Source organism: Budorcas taxicolor, chromosome 2 (assembly GCF_023091745.1).
Source record: "Budorcas taxicolor isolate Tak-1 chromosome 2, Takin1.1, whole genome shotgun sequence".
NCBI lineage: Eukaryota > Metazoa > Chordata > Mammalia > Artiodactyla > Bovidae > Budorcas > Budorcas taxicolor.
Window position 1 is genome coordinate 17971818 of NC_068911.1, and position 12039 is coordinate 17983856.

General features: G+C 53.1%; 1 protein-coding gene across 10 annotated transcripts in view; it reads right to left on the minus strand.

The window, feature by feature from the left end:
* Positions 1–276: 276 nt before the first annotated feature.
* Positions 277–12039, minus strand: part of IL4R (interleukin 4 receptor) — a 50004-nt gene continuing 38241 nt past the window's right edge. For all 10 annotated transcript variants that reach the window (XM_052656079.1, XM_052656053.1, XM_052656087.1 and 7 more), the window contains 5 exons: positions 10646–10802; positions 7033–7132; positions 4919–4997; positions 3874–3923; positions 277–2791 (listed from right to left, as the gene is read on the minus strand). In XM_052656079.1, the coding sequence (XP_052512039.1) occupies positions 1282–2791; positions 3874–3923; positions 4919–4997; positions 7033–7132; positions 10646–10802 (1896 nt within the window). In that variant the 3' untranslated portion in view covers positions 277–1281. The remainder of the gene's footprint in view (positions 2792–3873; positions 3924–4918; positions 4998–7032; positions 7133–10645; positions 10803–12039) is intronic.

Genomic DNA, 12039 nt, shown 5'->3' on the forward strand with positions numbered 1-12039 from the left:
AGCTCCCAGCGGCTGAAGCAGCTGTTGCCTGCGCTTCACACTCTCTGTGATAACACCTCTATTGCTTCCTGCCCTTCCCCGCTCCCTTCCCCATTCTCCAAGCAGGGCTTCCTGGGATCACCTCCTATTTCAGTGAACTTCACTTGAATCCTGGTCTCAGAGAAACCCAAGCAGAGACAGCAAGTTACTTAACCTCTTGGGCTGGTCTCAGTTCCTCTGGATGGAAAGATTCTGTGAGCTAATAGAGATAAAACAGTCTCAAGGATGCTTGGCAGGATGTTTGTTTAATAAATGGTGGGGGGGAGGGGAAAGAGATAAAGAACCTTTATTTATACAAAACTGCGTCTCTTCCCATTCCACCCTCCTCAGCAAACACAAACACCAAGTGATGAAATAATTTTTGAGATGCATACAAACAAGCATTCTTCAACCTGAGGTGGGAGTTGATGTGTGGGTGATGTGCCTGGTGTTGGCATCTTGGTCGCCCCAGCTCGCTGGATCAGGGGACCTGAGCCACACCTTCTGAAGCAGTGATGCCAGCAACTGCATCCCCGGGGGCACACGCCTGCCCCAAGGTCCCCAGGCATGCCTCTTCTCTGGGGATCCAATGCTTAACAGGAATCCCAGCCTTGCGTGGGAAGCTGGCCACAAGCTGTCACGTCTCAGAAATCACAATTTATCATGTCCTTGGTTAACTCCGCTTAATTAATCACCCCTCTGCAGCTCAGACCTTGCCCCCAGTGTCAACTTCTGTTGAATGAACAGACATCTCTGGGCAGATAACCACCCTTCTTGGACCTCAATTTCCCAAGGCCTCCCAAGTCAATTCCCCTGTTGGCTTGGTGAGTTTCTAGGCTCAGCATCCAATCTAGAGAGATGGTGGTAGCTACTCCAGAGTCTGGGCAAGAACTGGATAGCAGAGTGACAGAATATGCCTTGAGTATGACAGGGACCGTCTGCTGGCGCAGCTGTGAACTGATGAAGTGGCCAACAGCTCGTGCACAAGCCAAGCTGCCCAGGGAATCTCCAGATGACTGCAGGTGCCTCTGTGGGCACAGCTGCCTGGAGCCCCCCACTCCCATGGGAGGTGGTGAGCCGGGGCCAGCGAAGGGAGCTGGGGGCGCCCGGTCCCTGTAGACCCAGCATCTGACAACTTCACTCCAGAGTTCCCAGAGTCTTCTGGAACTCTGCCAGCCTGGTGGCCTTCCAGGGGGAGGCATTTCACAGGCCTGATTAAGGCCCCCTCTCTCCTGTAGACGTCAGCAAGGAGCAGGCATGCACCTAGGAAGCGTCCATGCACGTGGGCCCTGGGGAGAGCACTGCAGGAGCCTGGCCTGAGCTCTGGGCATGGCTGGGGGCATTGAACAGAGGGCACTTCCCCTCTTCTGAAACACCCAAGGGTGCTAGGGAGGCCGCAGAGAGGCTGGCCTCCAGTGGAGCTCCCTGGGGCGGGGAGTCCGGGACCTTCAGCGGACTCAGCAGAGGCGAGGACCTGTCCCCACAGCAGCAGCCGCAGCAGGGGCTGGCCACAATTTGAGCCTTGCCAGCTTCCTCCTGGCTGTGGCACTGCTTCAGATGGCCACACAGGTGGCAGGTGAGGGCTGAGTAGACGATGCCGTTGCCCAGGTCATCCCTGAGAGGGTCTGTGGCTGGCACCGGGGCGAAGAAGGGTTTCTGTCCATCGTCTCCCTTGACCGCTGGCTCCAACTCAGGCCACTCTGAGTCCTGAGGACTGTGAGGCGGTTCCAGGTCCAGGCCAAAAGTGAACAGGGGGATGGGAATGGGGGAAGGGGTCCCGGGGCAGGCAGAAGCGAGGCTCTGGAAGGGTTTGTAGCCCCCTTCCCCGCTGCTGGGCTCAACCCCAGAAGTTGCAGGGCAGCTGTCACTGCTGGCAAGCAAGCTGGAGAAGGCCTTGTAGCCGGCCTCTTCAGGGGGCCCGAAGCCGGCCAGCCCGCTATCCTGGGCGCCGCCCTCCTTCACCGCCTGCACAAATTCCCGGTAGCCGCTGCTAGGGGCCGAGGCGGGGCCGGGGGCCGCCCTGTGCTGGAGGACCCTCTGACGCAGGATCTGCTCCCAGGTTTCCGGTTCTGGCTGGGGGGTGGTGGGGATGTCGGGGTCCACCTCCCCCAGGCATTCGGCCAGCTGTGGGTCCGAGTCAAGCTCTCCAGGGCCCGAGGACTGGCTCAAGAAGGTGCTGAAGCTGCGGTAAGCGGGGTTGTCTGAGATGACGGCGGGCGTCTCTGGGAGAGGCAGGCTGGCTGGGTTCTGGGTTGCAGTGGCCGGAGGACTTGACTCTGGGCTCAGAGGCTGTTCCTTGTCCTCAGAGGATGCCTCCTGGGGCCCCACCCTTGGGAACTCGGCCCAGGGCCTCTGAGCATTCGCATTTTCTAAAGGGGGATGAAGGCAGGACTCCACACCTTGTGGACTAAAGCCCCCAGTCTCATCTCTGAGAAGGTGCAGGAACAGGCTCTCTGTCAGCCGGGCCGCGATGTCCTCTCTGCCCTCCTGGAAGAGGCCCCTGCTGTTCTCAGGTGACGGGCAGAAGCTCCCTTTATCTTCCTCTACTTCCTCTTCTTCCTTCTCCACTTGGGCCTCAAACAGCTCCACACACCGCACCACGCTGATGCTCTCTGGCCGGAGGATCGTCTTGCTGACCTCCACGGGGCACCATGCTACTTTCCCAGGACCCTGGGAAGGCCCATTTCTAGCAGCCTTAGAGAAGTCTTCATCCCTTTCCATGCCATGCTCCAGTAAACAGGGCAGGAGCTTGGCGAGACAAGTCTTCCAGTGTCTACAAAAACAAAGTTTAATCAGAGTTCACTTTCTCCTCTTGAAAAACTCCTATTCACCCTTCAAAGCCCAGCTCAAAATCACCCTGAACTGATGTTGAGACAGGCTGGGACCTGGGACACTTTGCTGCACTGCTGCACTGGAACAAACCTCTCCTTGAGCAGCAAAATGTTAAGAAACTAAATGGAAGTAAAAATAACTGTGTGTGTGCTGCAGCTGGGGCAAGCGATGGACAAAAGGTACAAAAAGACCCCAAACCTCAACTGCCACTTTTGAAGAGTTGGGAGCAAAAATGGTGTCAGGAACAAAGGCAGGGTTCTGTGCATGCCCCCTGCACACCACACCACCAGAGAATCAGGCAAAACACCTATGCCACCTCTCCAGCCCAAGCCCTGGACACACCCCCACCCTCACCCTGTATAATGAACCAATTCGCCCATCCCTGGGTAGTGAGCAAGGGAACCTGTTGCTTGTTCTCCACCCCTGCTCCCCACTGCAGCAGGGGCTCTAGTAAAGCCTTGCCAGGATTTCTTGTCTGACCTCTAATCAACTCCCCAGGTGGCGACAGTGGTAAAGAACCCGCCTGCCAGTGCAGGAGACATCAGAGATGTGGGTTCGATCCCTGTGTCAGGAAGATCCCCTGGAGGAGGGCAAGGCAACGCACTCCAGTATTCTTGCCTGGAGAGTCCCTTGGACAGAGGAGCCTGGTGGGCTACAGTTTAGTCCACAGGGTCGCAAAGAGTCGGACACAACTGAAGCAACTTAGTAAGCATGCACGCACCGCTGCCTTGCTTGTTACCACCATCAGCCTTGCTCAGGACAGACTGGGCATCCCAAAGGGGTTCACTGACCACCCCCCCAACCAATGAAACTCAGGGGGCTCAGTTGGCAGTTGACCTACTCAGACCACCCCTCCCCCTGCCACCCCTCAAAACCCAGTGTCACAGGACAAGTGCTGAACACCCAGGAAGGAAAGGCAGACATCAAGGGGGGTGTGACTCCAGTTTCAAGATGGGGCCCCCCACCCTAATTCCAGCCCCTTCCAAATCCTACATAGGCTATAATCTAAGTTCATATACATACGGGCACTTGGCTGGTTCCTGGCCTCGAGACCGCTTCCCCCACAGTGACACCTAAAACACGGAGACAGCCAATGACACAGAGCAGAGAGGCCTTCCCACCCAGCCTGGCACCCAGCGATGCTCAGAGCTTGTTTGCCTTGAGGAGACTTGACATCATCAAAATTTCTAAATTTGGGGATGATTTGTTATACAGCAAGAGCTAACCGATATGAAAATGACACTATGTGCTATAATATTCACTTCCTGTGAATTGTCTCAGTGAATTCCAACCTCAGCCCTGTTATAACCACTACTATAACCCACATGAAGGAACTGAGGCTCAGAGAAGTTAAGCAGCTTGTTAAGTCTACCCTGCAGATAGCGACAGTGAGAGTTCAAAGCCAGCCCTGCTGGACTCCAGAGACTGCCTCAGGGTCCCTGGAAAACTGACAGACTTTCTGTTCTAGACAGGACTTGCACCCCTCACCAGCGGCCCTTCCTAGAGAACCCTGATGGTGCTCAGGCAAATTCCATGCGGCCATCGCACTGGGGAAGCTGGCCACACTCCTAGCTCAGGAATGTCCATCTGGATGGTCCTACGGTAAGGAGTATTCCCACTCCTTACAGGGGAGTGGTTTATGAAAGAGGCTGTGATGTAATTCAAGTCAATGAGAATTTGCTGGTGCTTCGGGGGCAGCTTCCTGCTCTTAAGAGGAAGAAACGGAAAACTTGTTCCCTCTTCAACTCCTTGTGACCTCCTGTCCTACATGGGGCAGGTACCTCCCTAGGAGACGATATGCAGAGGACCTCAGAGACCTCAGAACAACAACAACAAAGAAAGAAATCCAATTCCAGAGGACCCCGCTGCCCGAGCTGAAAGAACCCTCATGGAAGCCAAAGGAAGGGGAGTGAAAGCCTCTAGCTGTTGACTCAACCTACCCTGAAATCTTCCTGACCGCCCACGTGCAACCCGCAAAGTCAAGAGATACCCCTAATACCCCACATGTCTTGAAATGTGTTTCCCGATACACACGACCCAAAGCGTCCTCACCCACCCCTTTTCCTACCTGAGAATCCTGGATGACAACAGCCACAAGGGGGCTGTGGGCTGGGTTGGGAATTTGGTCCCACCATTCTTTCTTAATCCTAAAAAAGAAAGGACAAGTTGTTGGTCCCTGAGAATCACTAACAGGTTGATGTTCTTCCCATAAAAAAGATTCATAGTCACCCAGACTTATTAGGGCTCAGAGATCATGCTGGTAGATTTTTGGCTCCCTCACCCTCACCCCGTGAAACAGGTTCTACCGCTAATCCCACTCTACAGAGGAGGAGACTGAGGCCTGGGGAGGTGAAGTGACAGCTGGGGGGCATTAGAGCTGGGTTCGGGTCCAGCACTTTGCTACCCAGAGTGGAGTTCCTGATGCGGCCGCCTCCGCCCCAGAGGGAGCAAGTCCCTGGGAATTAGGGGAGACCCAAGCAGCAGAGGGACTTCCCAGGTGGCGTGAGTAGTAAAGAATCTGCCTGCCGATGTAGGAACCACAGGAGAGGTGGGTTCGATCCTTGGGTCGGGAAGATCCCCTAGGGGAGGAAATGGCCACCCACTCCAGTATTCTTGCCGGGAGAATCCCACGGACAGAAGAGACTGGTGGGCTAGACTATGGGGTCACAGAGTCGGACACCACTGAGCAGCTGAGCCCAACACACACAAGATGGAGAGAGAGAATCCTGGGTTTCCCTTTCAACAACCTTTCCTCCGGAGCAGCGGAGGACTAAGTGCCCAGAAGTCTGGCATGGCCGGAGAGGCCGAGGGATTCCTCCTCCCTTCCTGGGTCAGAGCTGGGCAGGAGTCTTCTCAGATTGCCTCTGGAGTAGCCTCCAGCACTCCACTCAGTCAGTTACCACCTATTTACTGAGCACCTCCTATGTAACACTCACTGTGCCAGGCTTCAGGGGACAAGATAGACAGAAGCACCTGCCTTCACAGAGCTGACCTTCTAGAAGACGGAGGCAGGCAAACAGATGCGGAAATGACTACATGACATCATTCATTCCTGACAAGAATTGCCGGGAATGAAAATAAAGGCCGTAAGGGACTAGAGAGGAACAGAGAGTGTGATCCAGGAAGGCTTCTCTGAGGAGGTGGCTTCCGAGAGGCAACTGAAGATGGCGGAGGTGCGGGTCTCAGCAATGCCTGGGGAAAGGGCTTTCCGGGCAGAGAGCACAGCGAGTGCAAAGGAGTGGAGGGAAGAACTTGCTTGGGTTGGGGGTTCAAAGAACAGCAGGGAGGTTGAAGAACTAGAATACAGAGAGTGGCGGGTGGAGAGGACAGACGATGGGGAAACTGAGGCTCAGAGAAGGGGAAAGACCAGCCCAGGGGGCTCAGAGGTATCAGCGACAGACGTGGAGAAGGGACCTTGCGTTCCCTGCACACCTACTGTGCGCCTGGCAGACCGCGGATACTCACTCACCATCAGCCCTCCACCATCGCCCTTCCTTATGTGGTCAGCTTGGGCCCATTAGTCCCATTTCAGAGGTGGGAGGACTGAGGCTCTGAGATTCCACATTCCTAGGGCTCATGCTCATTGGAGACAAGGCTCCTTGCACCCAGGGCTCCAGGACTCCCTTAGGACTCTCAGGACTGATGAAATAGGGACCCAAGGCTGAACAGAGGTTCAGAAACTTGGTCATACAGTTACCAAGTGCCAAGGCCAGGATCCAAACCCAGGTCTCCTGATTCTGCAGGGCAATCGTCTAGAATTCCTGTCTATTACCACCTGCCTTCAAATGTCTGGGGTATGATCCTGGGTATGATCCATCTCCCTTCTGCCAAAGGAAGACCCTGTCCCCTGCCAGCTCCATCCCACCGTCAGGCCATCACCCCTCAGAGGGACCCACCCTGGCACCCCTGGAATATCCCCCAGCTCATCTTGGCTTGATTCCTCCAGTGCAAGGGTCACTATGGGAAACAGCCATGGTTACTTGCTGGCGTGGCATCTTCTGCCTCCCCAAGGACACAGGGTCTCCCTGTCCGTTCAGTGCCTTGCATATAGTAGCTGCTCAGTAAGTATCTATCATTGAGTGATAGGGCTGCAAGCTGTCAGATGAGAGGGGAAATTCCTGCACACTCCACACTCCATGGTGGCTGGCACGGCAGCGCGCGGCGCGGGAGCCCAGGACTCACTTGATGATGCTGATGTAGCAGGACACGCACACCGCCAGGACGATGACGCACGAGATGCCGACGCCCAGCTGGAGGCGCTGCTCCCAGGTCTCCCCGTAGTCTGGAAGCGGAGGGAAGTCATGAGCCTTCAGTGCGCCACATCCAGCTGGTCTCCACCTCCCAGAGAAGGAGACCGGGGCCCTGGGACCCTCCAAGACGCTGTGTGAGCTGGCTGCTGCAGCAGCTCCTACTCCCCGCTCCGAGCCCCCGCCACCCTGGACTCCTTGCTGTCCCCTGCTCTCCCAAAGCTCAGGGCCACCTCAGGATCCTGAACTTCCTCTCTTTCCTGAAGCCCTGAAGTCTAGTGCAGAGACTTGGAGTTGGATGCCCTCAGTTCAAAGCCTGACTCTGTCAGGGATTTTCTGGCAACCCAGGACAAGAGGCTCACCCACTCTGTGCCTCGGTTTCCTCATCTGTACAACGGGATTAATAACTACTTAACTCATTGTTGTGAGGCTTCTACGATTTAATATACACGTGAAGCAGGGCCTGCATGTCCGTGCACAGAGCTGGCGCCCCTCTCCTTGTTCACTGCCAGGTCCAGAAAGTTCTCCCCACCCCTTCTCTAAGGTTACCTTCTCCCATCCCTTTTCCCTGCTTTATTTCCTTCTCGGACTTACTAGAGCTAGATCTCATTTATATTTTTGTTTACTCGTTTATTTTCTGTCTCCCTTTCCAAAATGTCAGTTCCACAAAAACAGGGATTCTTGTCTATTTTGTTCACCACTGATCCCTCGGCATCTAGCACTGGGCTGGTGTCTAATACGTAGTAGGAGTTCAAGAAATATTTGTGGAAGTAATGAATGAGTGTCCAGCACATGGTATCTGCCCCCACACAATCTATTTCCCTTCACTTCTTCAGGTCAAAGGGGAAAATCAATTTGATAAAACTTTCCCAAGCACTTACTATGTGCCTGGTGCTATGCTGGACAATGGGGGCATAGACACGGAGCAGGCACCACTCACAGGGCCTACAGCCCAGAGCTGGAGACAGACGGTCAAGAGGCATCGATGGAACAGGATGAGTGATGCTGAGAGGGGCGTGAGATGGGTTGGGGTGGGGTACCTGCCACTCACCATTATACCTAGCACTTTGAAGAACTCTTCCTTTAGTGAGCGTTCACAACAGCCCTTCCTTCTCCCCATTGTTCAGATGATGCCTTGGGCAGCCTCCCCCACCCTACAGCTGTCTCCCCTTCTTCTTTGCCAGGCTGTGAAGTGCCCACCCTGAGGTTTGGGCCAATCATGGGCCCAAACTACTCCCCTTTCCAGGCATTTGAATTCCCTGCCTCGCTTGCGGTTGGGAAAGGCCATGTGACGGTCCTGGCTGATGAGATGCAAGGGGAAGTCCACCAGGACTGGAAAGGTTTTTGCTTCCTGATAAAAGGTGCACGAGATGTTCTCCTTGTGGCAGCCTTCCATTCCCTTTGGGGCTGGGACATGAGGATGTTTGCAGCAGACAACCTGGGGCCATGAGGTGATAGTAGGTAAGGACAAAATGCCACCATGCTAGGGATGGCAGAGGGAAAGACAAGACTCTGGAGTAACGTCACTGAGCAGCAATATTCATTGGCTAAACCTCTTTTTTTTTGTTTTCCTTTCTATTGGCCATGTAGTGCAGCTTGTGGGATCTTAGTTCCCTGACCTGGGAATGAACAAGGGCTCTCAGCAGTAGAAGCACAGAATCGTAAACACTGGACAGCTGGGGAATTCCCCTGTAAGGCTTCATTTTATGTGAGATAATTCAATATCTTTACAGAAAAAGTCACAAAGTGTTGTTTAGGGGAACAGAGTACCAGATGAGGACTACATTTCCCAGAACCTCTTGCAGCTAGGTGTGGCCATGTGACCAGTTCCACCAATAGAACTTGAGAGGAAGTGATGTGTGTCCCTTCTTGCTGAGGCTTTTAAGAAGCAGCTGTGATCTCCCCACTCTCATTCCCTTTCTGCTGGCTGGATTCGGATGATGGCAGGGCCCTAGAGCAGGGATTCTTCACTTGGGGACTTCCAACATGGTTGCCATTAGAATTTAGGGGTCTGGGAGCTTTGACGGGAAAGAAATGATAGCTTTATTTTCACTAACGTTCTTATATAATTTTATTCATTGATTTATTTATGGCTGTATTGGGTCTTCGTTGCTGCACGTGGTTTTCTCTAGTGGGAGGGAGTGGAGCCACTCTTCAGTTGCACGGCACAGGCTTCTGATTGCGGCGGCTTCTCTCGTGGCGGAGCACAGGCTGTAGGGTACGCAGGCTTCAGTGGTTGCGGCTCCTGGGCTCTAGAGCTCAGACTCAGTAGCTGTGGTGGAGGGGCTTAACTGCTCCACGGCATGTGGGATCTTCCCAGATCAGGGACTGAGCCTGTGTCTCCTGCATTGGTAGGCAGATTCTTCACCAATGAACCACCAGGGAAGCCTTCACTAACTTCTGAAACCTGGCGTTTCCTCCCATTAGGAATGGAGAGAGCAAGCTACAGTGATGGCAGCATCAGTCACTCAGGACCCATCAGAAATCACAGGTATTCTCTTATCACCCAATGGCAGGAGTACCATGAAACATCCTTTAAGCTCATCTACTTTGAAATGACAGTATCTATGAGAACTACCACTAGATTCTATTTTTAATGTGTTATTAAAGAAGCCTATATTCTTAGATAGCAAATATATTTAAAAATCTTTTTATAATCACATTCCAATACAATTAGGTTTCCACTGAAATCCTCTGTACTTTATTTCATACATTTAAAAATATCCTGGCTTGTGGTTGTCAAGGGGGAGAGGGGTGTGGGGAGAGGGATGAACTGAGAGATTGGGACTGGCCATATGCACACTACTTTGAGTAAAAGAGATAATCAACAAGGACCTATTATATAGCATAGGGGGAACTATACTCAGTTCTCATTAACAACCTATATGGGAAAAAAAAACCTGAAAAAGAGTAGGTATATGAGTATGTATAATTAATCACTTTGCTGTGCACCTGAAGCTAACACAATATTGTGACTCAACTATACTCTAAAAAATACCGAGATGAGGTCCACAGGCTTCGCTGGACTGTCCATGATACAGAAAGGCTAAGAATCTTTGTCCTAGAAAATGGTGGAGCCACAGGGAGGAAAACCAGCTGGCGATCAGCAAAGTTCATGTCAAACTGTTACCTGAGCAAGAAATGCACTCCTACAGTGTTAAGCTGTGAAACCTGTGGGTTTCTCACTGTAACCTACCCCACACCCGGACTGGTAGACCGCATCAGTTGGAAATTCTGTTACTGCAGTTAGAGGCATCTTATGATATGGAAACCAGATATTGGGCTGTAAGTGGCCCCAGAATGAAAGTGGGGAGCAGAGATGCTAATTGCTGAGAGTTCCCTGGTTGCCTAGTGGTTAGGATTCCAAGCTTTCAATAGAGTGACCCGAGTTCAATCACTGGGCCCTGGTGGGGAAACAGATCCTGCAAGCCGTGAGGTAAGGCCAAAAAAAAGAAAAGAAAACCCACACACATACACTCACAAAACCCCCCAAAAACCAGAGACAGAGAGAGATGCTAACTGCTCAGGACTTCCGGTAGGGTACTCACAGTTAAGCCACTTGATGCTGGGGCTCCACTCGCTCCAGGTGCTGTTGTAGCTCTGAGCCCAGGCCTTCACCCGTGCGCTGTAGGAAGCTCCAGACTTTAGGGTGCTGGCCGCGACACGGAGGGTGGGCCCCACGTAGGTCACGTTATAGATTCTGACCTGGTGGGAGAAGGGGAGCTGTCAGTGCATCTGCTTGGGGGGAGGGCAGGACCAGCTCCCTCCCGGGCTGCTGCCCTTCGCTGACCCCACAGTGCTGCAGAGCCACCAGCCTGGGTATTTGGTTACTCCTCCAACTCTAGGCCTCTGCCGGCTTCACGACAGTGACCAGAGTCAAGCAAAATGGGTCACGGAACCGGCTCTTTCCCTACCCCCCGCACCCCTCATTGATTAGCCATTTGATGTTACTGAGGCAAGCTGATGAACGATTCTGAGTTTTAATTTCCTCATCTGTAAAATGAAGGTAAGAGTTCCTACTGCCACTTTCTGGCTGTGTGACCTCGGATAAGTGACATAACCTCTCTGGGCCTTGATGTCTTCTTCTGCAAAATGGCGATAATAAAAGTGCCGTCCTCCCAGGGCTGTTCTGAGGATTAAGTGGGTTAATACAGGTCAGTACTTCAAGCTGGGCCAGGCATGCAGGGAGCACAAGAGTGATCTTTCTGAGCACAGACAGGGTCACTGCGTGCCTCTCTCTCCTTCAAGGGCCACTCTAGAGCCTCCCCAGTCAAGCCCAGAATCAATGGCCCATCATCTCAGCCCCATCCAACCAAGCCCCTCAATGAGAAAGAACTTCCAAGATCTGCCCTTAAGTGAAAAGGGCAGGATGAAGACTAGCACGTGTTGTCTGTTGGCTTTGACGCTAAAAACAGAAAGGGAGAAGGCTTAGTGATGGTGGCACACAGACTCTGAGCCGGCCCCGTGAGCCTCACCTCATGTCACATCCTTGGGTCCTTCGGTCCCCTCTCCCCTTCTTGCCTGGGGTGGGGGGTGGGGGGCACGTGACTTATTCTGAACCAACAGAATATGGCAAAGGTGATGAATACGCAGGGACCACATGGATGTGATTCCATTATGGAAGACTGTAACTCCAACCTGCCAGGAGACTCTGGCTTAGAAAAGGTCACCAGGGAAGTTTAGGGCAGCCTCCTGCTAAAGGCTAGCAAGAACCTGAGGCTCTCAGTTCCAAGCCCACGAGAAACTGAATGCTGCCCATGTCACAGGAGCTCAGAAGGAATCCCCCAGCCAACTCATGTGTGTGCACCCTTGAGAGACCCAGCTAAGCCATGCCCAGGCTCCTGACCCCCAGAAACTCTGGGGCAATAAATATGTGCTGTTCAAAGCAGTCGTGTTTGCAGTAATATTATAATGTTTGCTTGCTCAGTTGTGTCCAACTCTC